General features: G+C 38.9%; 1 protein-coding gene across 4 annotated transcripts in view; it reads left to right on the top strand.

Annotated features, from left to right (window-relative positions):
* Window positions 1–15,749, top strand: part of shakB (shaking B) — a 153,486-nt gene that overhangs the window by 125,377 nt on the left and 12,360 nt on the right. For 2 of the 4 annotated variants that reach the window (XM_064699860.1, XM_064699859.1), the window contains 2 exons: window positions 6,527–6,660; window positions 6,989–7,178. In XM_064699860.1, coding sequence (XP_064555930.1) covers window positions 6,527–6,660; window positions 6,989–7,178 — 324 coding nt within the window. Of the gene's footprint in view, window positions 1–268; window positions 546–6,526; window positions 6,661–6,988; window positions 7,179–12,523; window positions 12,650–15,749 lie in introns of those variants that run through there. The other 2 variants (XM_064699862.1, XM_064699861.1) reach the window with 2 other exon arrangements.

Genomic DNA, 15,749 nt, shown 5'->3' with positions numbered 1-15,749 from the left:
TATATATATATATATATATGCATATGCACATATATATATATATATATATACTACTTATAAAATGTCATCAAATGTAAACACAAACAACCTCGAGACACGGAGAAAAGCTGCATGAATATAATTTATATGCATCACGTAAATCTTGTCGAGCTTCATCATCATAAATGTAGTACCCTTTGCCAAATATGTTTGTATATATAATTATATGTCTTATATATAGTTTTTAATTTCTTTGCTTTTAAAAGATAAGCAGTTACGTACTTTACGTTTTTCATCATTTTTGTGCACTTTCAAATTTTCATTAACGCATGTGTTACTTATTCGTATATATGCCTCCCAAGTCTGGGAACGTTGCATACTTTGGGGAGCCAATAAAAATATTTAAACTTCTGGCTGTGTACTTAGGCATCGATTTGATTGTTGTGTATACAGAAAGGTTATATTTAATCAACACACATATTTCACTCATACATTGGAAACCCAATTATCGTATGCTTCCAGTTGTTTTTGCTAACACAAGCAAATTCGCTCAAGGATAAATAAACGCAAGTATTATTATTGCAAATACTAGTTAAAATTTGAACTAGAGACATGTACAATACTATTTTATAAATATATGTGTATGAAACTATAAATAATTGTAAATTGTTTGCATAAATACTCAAATAAGAAACCGTTATAAATAAGAAAAAAGCAAGTGCTTGCGCCCTACTACTTACTACTGCTCATCCCAGTTTGTTGCTCGAAATTCTCAGTCTCTATTTTAATATAAATACACACAAACACACACGCACACATACACAGACACACACACTCGCACACGCAATGTTGTTGCTGATCTGATTGCTTCTTACCAAAAGCACTCGCCACTCGTTACTCGTTCAAATTAAAGCCGACGAGTACCATGACATTTAAAATCAAGCTATGACCAGTTAAAAATTTGTGGTTGTTTCTGCTTGCTTTTTATTGCAAGCACTGGCCACTCGTTTCTCGCTACTCGTTACTTTGTCCATTTACAGTCGACGAATATCATGACATTAAAGAAACTATGACCAGTAAACCATATTATTGTTATTGCTGCTTGCTTTTAATGGCAAGCATTGGCAGCTCGTTACTTAATACTCGTTACTTGCTCCTCGTTCAAATAACAGTCGAAGAGTATTATGAGATTAAAATCTATGACCAGGAACCATTTTAGGGTTGCTGCTTGTTTTTATCGCAAGCACTGGCCGCTCGTTACTCAGTACTCGTTTATCGTTACTCGTTAAAATTAGAGCCGACGACTAGCATGAGTTTTAAAGAACTTTGACCAGTAAACCATTTATTGTTGTTGCTGCATAGCCTTTATCGCAAGCACTGGCGGCCACTCGTTACTTAATACTCGTTAGTCGCTACTCGTTACTCGTTGCTCGTAACGTGCTACTCTTAACTCGCTACTTGTCACTTGGAGCTTGACTTTAATTTATGATTGAATTACTGTAAGAGCCCTTAGACGCATCCTAATGAGGCATAAGTGGCAGGCACTGTAGCAGACCCAAAAGTCATAACAATAGCAACAACAGCAGCGACGGCGGCAACAACATCATGTGTGAGATGCTTAAGGCACTCAAAGGACACTCGAACACAGAGCGCAGTGGCTAAGCTGGCGAGCTGTATTGTTACAAAACTTATTTTTATTGCCCCAATGTATTGCCAATGTTGTTCTAATAGCAAAAACGAGCACCAAAGCTCTCGGTTAGCCACCCAGTTATTGCCTCGCTGTCCCGGCAGAAGCAGCAGCAAATTCCGACTTTTACTGGATTGTGGGCATAAAATACATTGTTATGGTTACTGGGCAGAAGTCAGTCAGTCGCACAGCCATTGCAGTCAGTCGGGGAAATGCCATTTTGTTAATCAGTTCGTAAGCGTAAGTCACTCAGTCCAGCCTCACATGATGCTTATTACATACGCACACACAGTCACTCACACTCACACACACACACACACACACACATGCACATTATGGTGGGGGAAATGGGTATGGGAATTCGGACCCGGGAATCTGTGAAACAGAATTCACTTCGCTATATATACGTTTGTTCGGGTTGGCCTTGCGTTGCTTTGCCCGCTTCATTTTGTTGAGCTATGTAGCCAATTTTTTTTTTACTTTTGTTTTATTGATTGTCTATTGTTTATGTCTATGTTATGTTTGTTCTTAACGCCTTTTTTCGAAAACACGTTCAAACTCATCGCTCTTGTTCGCTCTCGCCCTCGAATGTGCTTACAAAGACATAAAAAAACTGAATCCAAAACAATATAAACGTTTCACATAAACTAATACTAAAAAATTTAAACAAAGTTTAAAATAAAATCAAATTAGAACATAACCCTCACCCGCAAAAAAGAAAAATTAAGAAAAAGAACATAAATTGTTGATCAAATTGTGACGAAATATAAACTGGCTCTCCACCAAATCACTTTACACAAACCAATCAACAAACAATCAAAACCGAATCACCTAATTAAATGCAAAAACAACAACAAACAAAGAAAACACAATTAAACAACAACAAAACATCAATAGCAAAATGTTAACTATGCAAATTCCTGGACACCAACACCAGTGACCAGCAAGCGAGTTATGTTAAATCTAAAAGTAGAATAACACTTGAAGAAGTTGAAACACCACGCCGCACACAGCTATAGTTCACAGGCAATTACTCAACACTTGATTAATTACATTCCTAAGCCACAAGCTCCTGAATCCAAGGAACTTACTTATTTAGTGCTTTCAATTTCACTCATTTTCCACAACTCACCCCCTCCACCGACACCACCACCACCACCACCACCGCCACCACTCGCTACTATCCACGCTCTCCACCAATTTCAACACACTTTCACGAACTTCACAATCGCTGCGTGCGCTCACTCGTTAGCTGATCTTGATCACCTACTACTATACTTACTCGCTCACTCACTCACCACTCACTCGCCACTGTCTCTCTCTATATATATATATATCTCTCTCTCTCTCTATCACCGAACTCTCACTTTCACTGAGGAATGGCCAGGGTACTAACACACGCTCGGCATTTAGTATTTGTCAAACACTCGTTTGTATTCAGCAAGCGGATGCAACGCTCACAACGTACTCGTTTAGATCACAACAAGAATTACAAGTAACAAGAGCAACAAGTCAATTATGTTTTTGTATTTCACCTACTCTTGAACACTTTATACTCACCAGAGCAATAAACAAAGAAGAAGAAAAAATACAGTAACAAACAGCAAAGTAAAATGCAATTAAACCAAATCACAATTAAATTGATATACAATATTTAAAAAAAAAAAAACAAAAACTTGATTAACTAAACGGCAAGTTTTATACAAACTTACACACACTCTCTCTCTCTCTCTCTCTCTCTCTATCTCAATCGCATTCACTCACTCAATCACCAAACTGCCACAGTAAATTTATCTACCAATCACGCAATCACTGACTCTCACCCAAGCTAAACCACAGCCAAAGTCAAAAGCTAAATTAATCCAATTACCAATTACCAAAAATGCTGCTAACCGATCGAGCTAATATAAAGCAACTATAAAAAATAATTTTACGCCACTCTCTGTATTTAACTAGTGTATGTGTATCTGTCAATTATTTACTACCTATAAAAATTACCAACAAAAAACATAAATATATATGTATATATTGTTAGACATATATATGTATATTTATATAAAAACTTATTTTCCATAAAAAAAAAGTATGCTAAAACCAACCATCTAGTAACACTCAAGTCAAGCTATCCAAAACCAAATCAAACTCCAAACAAGGCCGACAGCACATTACCGATCCGACACACAAATACAGATACCAATACCGATACCAAGATCGATACAACTATACAAGAAGAGGCTAACCACAGTATTTACAACTAAACAAAAGAAATCAATCCTAACTCTGTAAATATTTATAGTGGCTATTTGTTTACGTTCGAAAATTGTCCAAACCTCCACAAAAATTAACCAAATAATAATGAAATCAACCAAAACCCGTAATCAAACTCAGTTGTGACTGTTAATTGCAGAAGATACTGCGACAATGCTTGAAAACTATCAAATGCTTAGTATTATTTTAACAATTTTACATATAATACTTATGCTCGATGATGGGATTTAGCCTAAAGTATGATTTAGTGTGAGCTATGCGGGCCAGTGCATATGGCAGATCATATCAAAGACTAGGTATGCCCTTATCTAGGATCTGTATGCAATGCACTGGCCAGCAGGCCAAACAAAAGTAAAAGAATAAAATTAAAGCTAAGAACCCACCAACGAACTGACTGCGGTACCAGTTGATTCGAGCAGTTACGTATTACCGTATACCTCTATATATATCTACAAATATATGTATATGTCTGTTTGTCTTACTCTTACTTGTACTGTGTTGAATATTTAGAATTAACGTACCAAGTTTACACCTTACTTAAAATTTGTTCGTACAATTTTCTCCATTCAATTCAAATACATCTAGTTGTTCACACCATCTACAATCTTATACAACTTTTATAATAACTATAATGTGTATATGTTTTTACTTTTCTTTGTTTTGAAATGTTTCATTTTTGTGTACAACACTTTCACGCTCACTCTCTCTCTCTCTTCTCTCTTCGTCTCGCAATTTTCTCACAATTACATGCACAGCTTTCACAGCTGTCGCACACATTTTTATAGCTCACTATTCCACCAACCACCACTACTAAACCACCATAACCACCACCACCACCACCACCACCACTACCACTACCACCACTACCACCACTCACCACGCTCACAAACCAACTTACCACGATTACGATCACAATCATAATCGCAGCTATTCGCTCACCGTTCACAGATCACCGTTTACCATTCACCGGTTAAGACGTTGATCACTTTTCAAGCAAGTTGAATACATAAATTCACCCCAGCTCACCGCTCAGCTCACAGTTCACCTCAGCTACTACAAAATAGAAAAGCGCCAGATTTGTTTTGTACTACTCTGACGATCACATTTTACTTATTCACCAACAAGCAACTAACAAAACTACTACAAAACTTAAAACCACCACCAAAAATCTGTGCATTCGATTTGCAGACATTGATAAGCCATTATCGAAATTTCATGGGTTTTACCAGACCGTTTCACGAGACTATTTATTATTAACATTTAGAGTTTCTCTTATGCTTTCTAAATATTTTGTTGTGATTTTATTAAACTTCTCATAGTCAGCCGAAATTGACGAGTGAGTCCATTTTATAAAATATCGATTGAGTGGTCATCGTTACGAACAACTAAATTCAAATACAAATTCAAATTCAAATCTAATTTGAAATTTAAGCGAAAACTTTAAATTAGTCGAACAAATCACGTAAAGCCCAATTGGCATTCAGCCCATTAAATGGCGGCCCAACTGAAGTGCGTTAATCGTTAATCGTTTATCCTTAATCGCTAATCGACTATCATCTCTGCTCATTCAATCTCTCTCTTTCACTCTTTCTAACTCATTCTCCCGTCCTTTCTTTCTCTCTCTCTCTCTCTCTCTCTCGCTCACTTCAGTGGCCGCCTTATGATTTACGTCAAAACCTCAACATAAATTTGCATTCCCAGCAATTCTATTCAATTGCTAGTCAGCATACTTCGCAATTCGTATTACACTTCACACCAAAATTTATTTATCGTTCCTTTTGTTTTCTTTGTTTTATATAGTATAAAGAAAAGTCAGGCCTAAAATTACCAAATTGCTGTGACACCTTACTATACTTACATGATAATTCAAATTTCCAATCCGTATTAAATTCGACAACTCGAAATTGCAATTGTATTTATTTCATATCAATTAATTAATACCCCCGGGCACCTAATCGCGATCAAATTGAACAGCATCCAATAAAGCCGCGATAAACTTACGATTTGGCATATACATATATATAAACATATATACATATATGTATGTTATGATCGATCGCATTTGGCCAGCGGCTGTTCAGAGTGGTCGCGGTTATACCCTCGAATCGGGCCCCAATGTGTGCCAGCTGAGATCAGCAAAGTAAAGTACCTTCTATATATGAAAACCTGTACGTATGGCAGAAGACTTTCTCTCTGTTCGTTAATTTGTAAGTCAGTTACACTAATTGTAAGGCGAAACGTCAAAGAAATCAAGTTTTTGTCAAAAAGAAAAGAGAAGAAGAAGAAGAAGAAAAAAGGAAAAAGAAACAGTAATCCTGCCATATAAGTTAATGTACATATACAACTTATATAACTTATAAAGCACAATTCAAATGAAATACAACCTAATTATGAAACAGATATACTTAGAAAATTTGTATTACAGTTTTGCATTAAAGCTTTTCGATTTATATCCCCCTTTAATCCCCCGCTGCCAATTCGCTTAATAATAATGTTCTCTCTCTTCGCATACGCCCAAAAACAAATCAACCAACACCATCAACAACTTCCACACACACAATTTCTTCGGATTCTCGATTTACCCGAAAACAGGTGTCTCATGTCAAAATCGATTCACCTGTTTTTCGCCTGCACACAAACGCAACGGTTATTTTACTGATCACATTCTCGATTGCTGTGACAACGCGGCAGTACGTAGGAAACCCAATAGACTGTGTACACACAAGGTAAGTGGCATTATAATCTTCCAATCAATATATTTAGCTGTTTGCCCTCACCGACCGACTGACTGACTGACTGATTGCTGATTCACTCAGATGCCACCCGAAACTATGGGAAATCGGTGGAAAATGGTTGCAAGAATTTTAAAAGATAATTGAGAATTTTTCTTTGAGACGGACTTTATTTACTATTTTCTAATACCTTTGTTAAATACACGTGTGTTTCAAGACAGTACGAATATATTTATTTATATTTCTCACAGGCTCGGACAAGGCCGGGTGACCTTTATTTTGGTTTTCGATAATTAACTGTACGATTATTGCTTTCCCACAGAGACATTCCTGAAGATGTTCTCAACACATATTGTTGGATACACTCAACGTATACAGTTGTGGATGCGTTCATGAAAAAGCAAGGTTCCGAGGTGCCTTTTCCTGGAATTCACAATTCACAGGGGCGTGGCCCTCTTACAATAAAGCACACAAAATATTATCAATGGGTAGCGTTTACACTATTTTTTCAGGTAAGTTCTTGATGATACTATTCAATTCCATACTATTTCAAATACTGTAAGTTTCTTTAAGCCGTCAAATGCAAAAGCTCCCTTAACTTATATTGAGCTTTTGAAAGCTCTCTAAGTGTTGGCATGACTCGTGAATTGTGCATAAAAAAAGCTTAAGCGCGAGCCATGAACTGGCACAAGTAGCCATGGCAGCAAGTTAAAAGCTTTTTGTGAGCTTTGGACAAAAAACACGCTAAAAGCTTTTAGCTTTAGCTGATATGGGTGTCCTTAATAAATAAAACTTTGAATAGCTTTTAAGCTTAAAGCTGTTTTAGACTTGTTTTTAAAATATAAAATCTGTTTAGGAATTTGCTGGTATCAATACTACTGCAATGATACACATTTGATAAAGATTTTTCAGAATTATTAATAAATATTAATTTGAATAGAAAGTTCAGTTAAAGTATATTTATGTTTGGGAAAAACGTGATTGGTGAGAACTCTCAATATTTGTTCTTAATTGTAAGTTTACAACCGGCGGTTGTCGGTATAGCTGAAACGTTGGGATCAATAATATAATAATATAATACGAATTATATATCTGGTCTGAGCCTTGCCTTAGACGGCATGGACTCCGCCATGACTTAAGCAGAGGTTATTCCGAAGAAGACTCCACCGTCTTGACATTAACCACATCCGTGCTGCCCAGTAGGAATTCCTCCTACCCGAGGCCCAGAACAGATAGGCGTTTCGCAAGCTCCAAGTCTTCGGATTCTTATGTAAAGGCTAGCAACACGCCAGTGAATGATGAAATGTCTAAACAAATGTCTAAACTCTGTTTGTTGAATATTATAAACGTAAACAATACCAGCCTTGAAAAACTAAATATTTAACGTAGCTCCAAAATTGGTTTCATACTCATTCGATCAGGTGTATAAGGTCGTGTTTTCTATTTTTATTTATCTCAAAGTATCTATAAGACAAATTAGTATCGTTTATCTTCCTTTCTGTACTCTATTGAACGAAGGATATTCCCTGACCTGCCCTAACCCGGCATAACCAAACAAATTTTGACGCACAGCTGATGCATCGTCTGGTGAACATTTTACTGGGCTCTCGGACCATCTGGTCGCCTGCATTGCATGCGGCTGTCTGGAGTTGGATGAGCAAGTCAGGGGTAAGGAGAGGAGCGGAGGGGCAACGTGTGTGCACAGGTCTGTCCAGACGCATGGATATCATCAATCGCCTGGGACAGCTACACGCTGTCCGGTGGAACCGTTGCGTCGCCTTTGTTTTAATATGTTGGAATAATGCGGCATAGACGTTAATGTGGACTATGCAATTAGTCGCTGCGTCTGTGCCAGCAGTCGCCGTTCCAGTCCCAGTCCCAGTCGCAGCCGCAGCCGCAGCCCCATCGGCAGCCCCAACCACGAAAACGAACTCCGATCGCAGCCCGCCCCCTTTTTAGTGTAATTCCGTGGCAGCCGGATGAAATGAAGCGTTGACTGCGCAACTATTTTTGGAGCACCCGCCACAAACTTATCAATTCTATTTCTCCAACTGTTTGGCTGCGCACTTTTTTCTAGCGCTCACCTCCTCCCACGTCGCCTCACGCCTGTCTCCTGGCTCGTATTATTATATTTGTGTGTCTGTGCTATTTTCGGTAAAAAACAAAAAGAGAAAGAAAGAAATAAGAACCGAACGGGGAATGCAACCGCTTGACCCCGTTTAAACTTTACCGATGGGGCGCACACACAGCCTCCAGAGGGGGCGGCGGGTTGCTGCCACTGGCAAGACATCCGCTGCAGCGGCTTAGTTAATTGCTCTGCCTGCATTTGCTTGGAGCAGCGTTAATTTGATGTAATCCGATGCACGATCTGCCTGATATCTGTATTAATTTATTTAAGCAGCCGGAGCGCATCGTTGCAGACGCCAGCGGAGCGCGGAGGCGCCAATAAAAATAAAACAAAACGAAAAAAGAAAATCATTTAATTTACGAGCCGTTTCTGTGTGTGGCCAAAATTCTTGATGCTTCATCCAAGACATCTCTCAGGGGAATACCCAGAAGCATGTCGTTAAATTATAATGTCCTATTTAACAAATCAAATTTCTAATTGATCGCAACAGCGAACGACGCAACCGTTTGACATCTCTTCCGTAGTTTATTAAACCATCCCAATCGGTTATTATACTGAATGCCCGATCACAAACCAGAAAAGTGGGTATCAATCATAAAACTCAAAATGCCATTACTAAACTGCGGCATCTTAGGGAATCCCCAATCAAGAATTCGGTCTCCTGAAATTATGAAGACTTTCTAGCATTGTACGAACCATGGCTAGTCATACATATTATCAATTTCTATCGACCAACCATTTAATTTATTATCTTTATTTATATTCGTATCTACATATCTCTTTATTTATCAAGATTAGTAAGTGACTCGCATTGTCAGTAAAATTATATCTTTTGCAACATTATTTTCAATTATCCACATAGAACATTGTTTTGGATGACATCAGTATTTTATATATGGTTGGTATTAGGTTAGGATTCTGCTATTATTTATCTAGCCAGACTTTAATTCTTGGTTGCATTACATTACATTACATTTCTAGATTTGAACTGGTTTGGCTTAGGAATTAGTCATAGCAGACTTGAAGGTCTTTCTATTTTCAGCGGGATTTATGAATTGACGACAACATCGAGCTGGAATATGATATGAGACTCAGTTGTTTCAGTTGTGCACTTTTTCAAACTCCTTTTTTATGAGCTCAGCTTTAAAGTCTTTTTTTAGTTGGGTTCGACTGATTTTGTTTAGTAATGTGCTTTTTAATCCCGATCGGATGTATTTTGAAAATTTCTTAACCTTGTGCCGACTGTCATTGGCAGTTGCTGAGTTTTTTAACTTTGACCAAGCGAATCTCCGTACCGACAATTAGGAACGTTGCGACTGTTTTCTCCACTCACTCAGGCATTGAATATAATGCAAAACTTGGCGCTGGGCCCAGATAGCAAAGTGTTATGCATTTTACACACTCGAATTTGGCTAATGTTTTGTGCATTAATGAGGCGAGGCTTATCTGGCATAGACGTCGCGCCGCCTTCGACTGCACTTAGAGCCTGCAACTCAGGCTGAGGCTGAGGCTGAGGCTGAGACTCGGAGTGGCCATGAAGAACTTTTGTCTTAATGGCCGAATTATGCATAAAGATTTGTTTTTGTCTCAAGCAGCCAACTCACGTAGAACCATACCAATTGAATTTTAATGGGCAGCTGGCAGTCCAGTTTCAACTACATATAGCACACGCTGCCTTATGGCCAGGCCACATATAATACACCATATACCATGTACCATATACCATGTACCATATACCATTTACCATTGATGCGGCAGCTGTCCATCATGGCGTTATTTTACGCTGCGACAAATGACAGCATAATCAAATCGCCAATGGATGTCAGACAATTTTTATTTTCATAACTCCAACACTCAGAGGCCCTTATTGATATGCTCCACATGGTGTCTGTGCGCAAAAATCAAAACACGCATAAATTCCCGGCCCATATCCTGCGCTCTATGTCCGAGTCCGATGTGTGTGGTGTCGCCTTTGTCTGGCTGATTGCAGCAATAATGAGCGGAAATCGCACAAGCAACAAGGAGACGGCTAGACAAACAGCTGGACAACAATGCAAAGGACATTTTGCGTCACGTACACCACTGCACTCACTCCAGAATCAGCCCGGCTCGACTCAATTCAAGACTCGAGTCCATTCGACTCCTTTTTTCTATTTGCATTCATTTCACTTTTGCCACTGCTGCTGCTGGGCCTTTGTCCTTTAGGATATCTGTGCATGGGATGCTGTTGATAGATGCGGACGTCTCGTGAGTGCGCGAAATACATATAAGCATCATGTAAATTGTTTGGTCCGTGCACAGTGGGTCGAAGATGATGATCCCTTGGCCAAAAAAGTTGCGTCTTATCGCGGCAACTTATGTTTGGTATTTTATATTGATTATTGATCAATTTTTTTTAAAATCTCTTCTTTTCTGAAGACAAATGCATTGAATAATAAATTTATAGTTTTCCTGCTACGAACCTCACAAACCTTTCTATTGGTTCGGTTCACACAAAAGCCTCGCCTTACATATATTTCTTTATTTATTGAAATTAGTCAATTTTCAATAGAAGCTAAACTCGTTTATAAGTTTGGCTGTTTATCTGTTTTAGGGTTCGGTTCTTGTTGAATAAAGAATTTGGAACTGGTTCGGTTCCAAATCGGTTTGCCGTCTTGTCTGATTAAAATCATAAAATGTATTTAATATCCCATTTAAAACAATACGCTTTATTTGGCTGTCAAATTTAACACTCATATTCTTGCCAATTGGCATCGAACCATGGGATCCGCAAAGTGTATTTGGTGAAGCGGCCTGCCAATCGCAATGGAACTGGAACTAGGGCTGAAACTGTGAAATTATGAAACTGGCCAGTGTATATGTGTGTTTGTGTGTGTGTATGTGTGTGTGTGTCTGTGTGTCTTCTCCTTCTGCCGAGCTGTTGGCCACAGATTGTTGCAACAATGATGAGCGTCGGGCGTATCGAAAGTCGTCGTCAGTTCATTGTTGTTTACAGCGGCCAACATTTACCCACTCATACAACAAAAACACACACAGTCCCAACACTCACACACATACAAAGCAGACCAGCAAATGCAACACACAAAAACATACCGAGACAGAGACATCAACAAGCCGGAAGTGTGCGCGGCTCGCGAACGAGATGGCGAGAGATGAAGAGAGAGAGCGAGAGGTAGGTAAAGAGAAAGAGAAAGAGAAAGAGGCAGCGACAAGAGACAGTGAATTAAAATGATAGAGATAGAGAGAGAGCTAGAGGGAAGCAAAGAGAAAGATAGCTAGAGGGAGAGCTGGCAGCACGCAGACGAAATCTGAACATAGATCTGTCGGAGAGAGTTTGGCCAGCACAGACCTGGCCCGGCCAAAGTTGCGGCCATTTCCGCAGTGTCTTTTGGGTTGGCGAGGCGAGCGCGCGCGCTTTTTTTCAGCTGTGATCTCGAACCAACGGCCAACAGCCAACAGCCAACAGCGAAAAGCCACGCCGAGTATCGGGAATCGAGAATCGAGTATCGTAACGTGAATCGAAAGACGAGTATCGGAACCGCGGCAACCGGAGACGAGCCGTGTCAGACGCAACGGCAATATTCCTGTTCATTATTATTTTGTCTAATTCATTTGGTGTTGTTTTTTTTATCATTTTTTTGTATCATTTTTGTGCGTTCCCGTTTGACGTGCTCGGGCTTAGAGCATTGCTCGGCGTTTGCCAGTTTTGGACTTCGTCGTATTTTTTTTCGCCAACATATTTTTTGTCGGTGTCTTTGGCTGTGCTATCGAAAAATGTGAAGCGTCCTTCCACACGTGATGCTGCCGTTCGCAGGCCTTGTGCCCGCGCCCGCGACGCGAGCGACGAATGCGATCGTATGAATATAATAGTATATAGTTCTTCACGTATATTTATTTTTATTATTTTTGTTTTTTGTTTCTATTGACGATCTGTTTTGATATTTTCACAAAGTCACGCAAAGTTTGGTCTGAACAATGTGCTCACAGCCTAGCCTGTTTTCGTGTCCGTATTCACTTGCAGCATGCTGGCCAAGTGATTTGGAAATTGCGACCGCTCTGGCCACTGCTCTATCATAATTAACTCTACAAAGTAAATAAACGAACTGGCCAAATGGACCCGGCCATGTGTTTATGGTGCGAGTGTTAGTAGTGTTAGTGGCAACAGTATCGCATTCACATTCACATTTACAATACACAAGTCCAAAATGTTCACATGGCTTTTCTTTCACTCTATTCGCAAAGTGACAGAAGGGTATATTGGCTCTGTGTCCATATGAGCCCACGTCCCATTTCGAGCCGAGAGGATTCGAAACTTGGCAGATCACCGTGTACATGTGTAGATGAGATGTAAACGCACGTCCTCAGGGTATATGAATATCTTCCACACTTGGAATATCTTTCACAGATCATCCTCAAGTCTCAGTGTTTCAGTCTTAGCGACAACAATTCAATAATCAACAAGACCTTTAGCAAGTCGTTTCAGTTCTTGGTGCGCTGTGAACAGAGTATTAGGCAGTCAGTTGCACTGGACTGCAGCGTTCTTACTTGTTTTTATTTTTGCCATTTTTTTTATATATTTTTCGATTTTTTTTTTTTTTGGCTCGTGGTGGACAGACGAGAGGAATAGGGGCACTTCATTGCTCAGTGTTCAATCACCCACGGTTTACGCCTTTGACCGCCCCTCCCATCTCGTGCATACATTCATTCGCTAAGCATATTCGCTTTCGGCAGATCTGTGTGATTGTCGAACAGTTTTTACGCACACAATTTCAAATTTTTCGTTTCATTTTTATATTTTATATAGCGTGATGTCGACTTTAACGTTAACGCTAACGTTAACGTGCACGTCAACGCCAGCGTCGACTTCGGCGTCGTCGTCGTTGTTGTAGTTGTTCTTGTTGTTATTGTTGTTGTTGTTTTATTTCATTCACACTTAGTTTAGAATGATATATTAGGTTGTGGCCTCTTGTTTGTAAAAGCGTTGAAAGTATTTTAATACTCAACTCAACATTTGGTGGGGTGTGGGTTTGCGCCCTATTGAGGGAAGTTTTTCATAAACTGATACAAACAATACGGGATGAAATAATTATGGATCGAATCTAGTGGAATGGGCAACAGCTCAGTGCAGCAAAAGTCATTAAGTGCAAGAAGAATCTATATAAATAATTACTATTCAGATTAAACATGCTACAATATTTTGGTAAATGAACTCTACTAAATTATCATGTGCGAATGTTTTAGCTCAACATGTTTCAGCATATTTTCTCTGCCGTCTGATGACAATTTTCTTGAACACAAAATAGTTTAAGTTGAATAAGATAACAAATCTGCCTAGCAAAACTTATAAATCGATGCAGATATATTCGGACTTTTTATACCCTAAATCCATGTCAATGGGTAAAAATGGTAAACTCGTCTTGTGCAAATATAGATGTATATGGCAAGCAGAAGAAATTACTTCCGATCCCATAAAGTATATATGTTCTCGATCAAAACAAATGGCTAAGTGGATATAATCATGTCCCTCCATTCCTTGAAATGTGAAATATATTTTCTCGTATATCACACCCCTCTCAAGCTTACTATTTTTTCCAATACCTCCGCCCATTTCTAAAATATCGATAAATATCGTTTTTATACCCTGAACCCATTGAAAATGGGTAAAGAGGGTATAATGTATTTGTGCAAATGTATGTAACAGGCAGAAGGAAGCATCTCCGACCCCATGAAGTATATATATTCTCGATGAGCATCAATAGGCGAGTCGATTTAGCCATGTCCGTCTGTCTGTCCGTCCGTCTGTCCGTCTGCCCGTATGTATGAACGCAAGGATCTCAGAACCTATAAGAGCTAGAGACTTGAAATTTTAGCTGTAGGTCCTCCTTTCCAAGTAATCGATAAAAATCGATATCGAAATCCTGTTTTTTGACTTGACATGTAGCTTCTAGAATAGAATATATATATATCAAGTATCTTTCATTTTATACCTATCGGCTGTTGGAAGAAGCGGGTTCAGGGTATCCCCTAGTCGGGACCTCCCGACTAGAACCTCTTACTTGTTAAAACTCGCTATTGTTGTCATAGCTCCAAAATTATAAGAACTAGATACACCAAACCTGGAATGCAGGCTCCCAAAGAGTATACACAGATTAAGAATATTCCTCTTCTTCGATGCCTCCGGTAATTTTAAAAGCAAGGGCAGCTTGGGCTTACGGCGTCGCCTAGATGGTCCTTCTTCTAAAAGACCTGACGAGGGCACTCTTGTTGCTTTCAAACCGTTCGACTTCGACCTAATTTTAGGATGTATATACAATGTTAATTGAGACGGGCTTTTAGAGACAGAATAAACTTTTTCTAAGTTAGTAAATTGGATGGCAAAATGACGTCTTCAATTTAATGCATAAACTTGAGCCGGGCAAAACCGGATAAAACTCGCTTATAGAATACATCGATATGCCACCAAGTTTTCATTCAGTTTCCATTGCAACATCAGCCCGTTCAAATATATATTCTTCCATTAGTTTCATAAGAACTTAAGCTTCCAAACCGTAAACTGTCTTGTCGCATTAAGCTCTCATATTTTGCTGCTAAATCCCGTCAAAAAATATTTTTTAAAATATACCAATTTATTATGTATTTTTTGGGACAACTGCAGCTTAGCTAGAGAAGCCCATGACAAATAAAAATTCAAATATAAAACAAGGCAATCGGTCGATTCTTTTGATTTTCTTGGCAGTTCTACACAAGACCCTTTTGTATTGCCACGCTTTATCAATTTTTGATTGTTATCCAAGCCGAACCAGATGAAAAGAGTTGCCATGTATGCAGTTAAATTTTATGATCCTATGCGCTTGAATTCAACTTAATTTTATGTAGTGCTCGTGCTATACTCGATGATTGGCGAGGCACCCGAAATTGGTTTTTCTGCTCAGTTTTCTTCTTATTTTCCTTTGTT

This window comes from Drosophila montana, unplaced genomic scaffold, assembly GCF_035044405.1.
Source record: "Drosophila montana isolate Dmon_TW-CO22-7 unplaced genomic scaffold, ASM3504440v1 contig_1624_1, whole genome shotgun sequence".
Lineage (NCBI taxonomy): Eukaryota > Metazoa > Arthropoda > Insecta > Diptera > Drosophilidae > Drosophila > Drosophila montana.
This window is presented reverse-complemented; position numbering and strand designations above follow the sequence as displayed.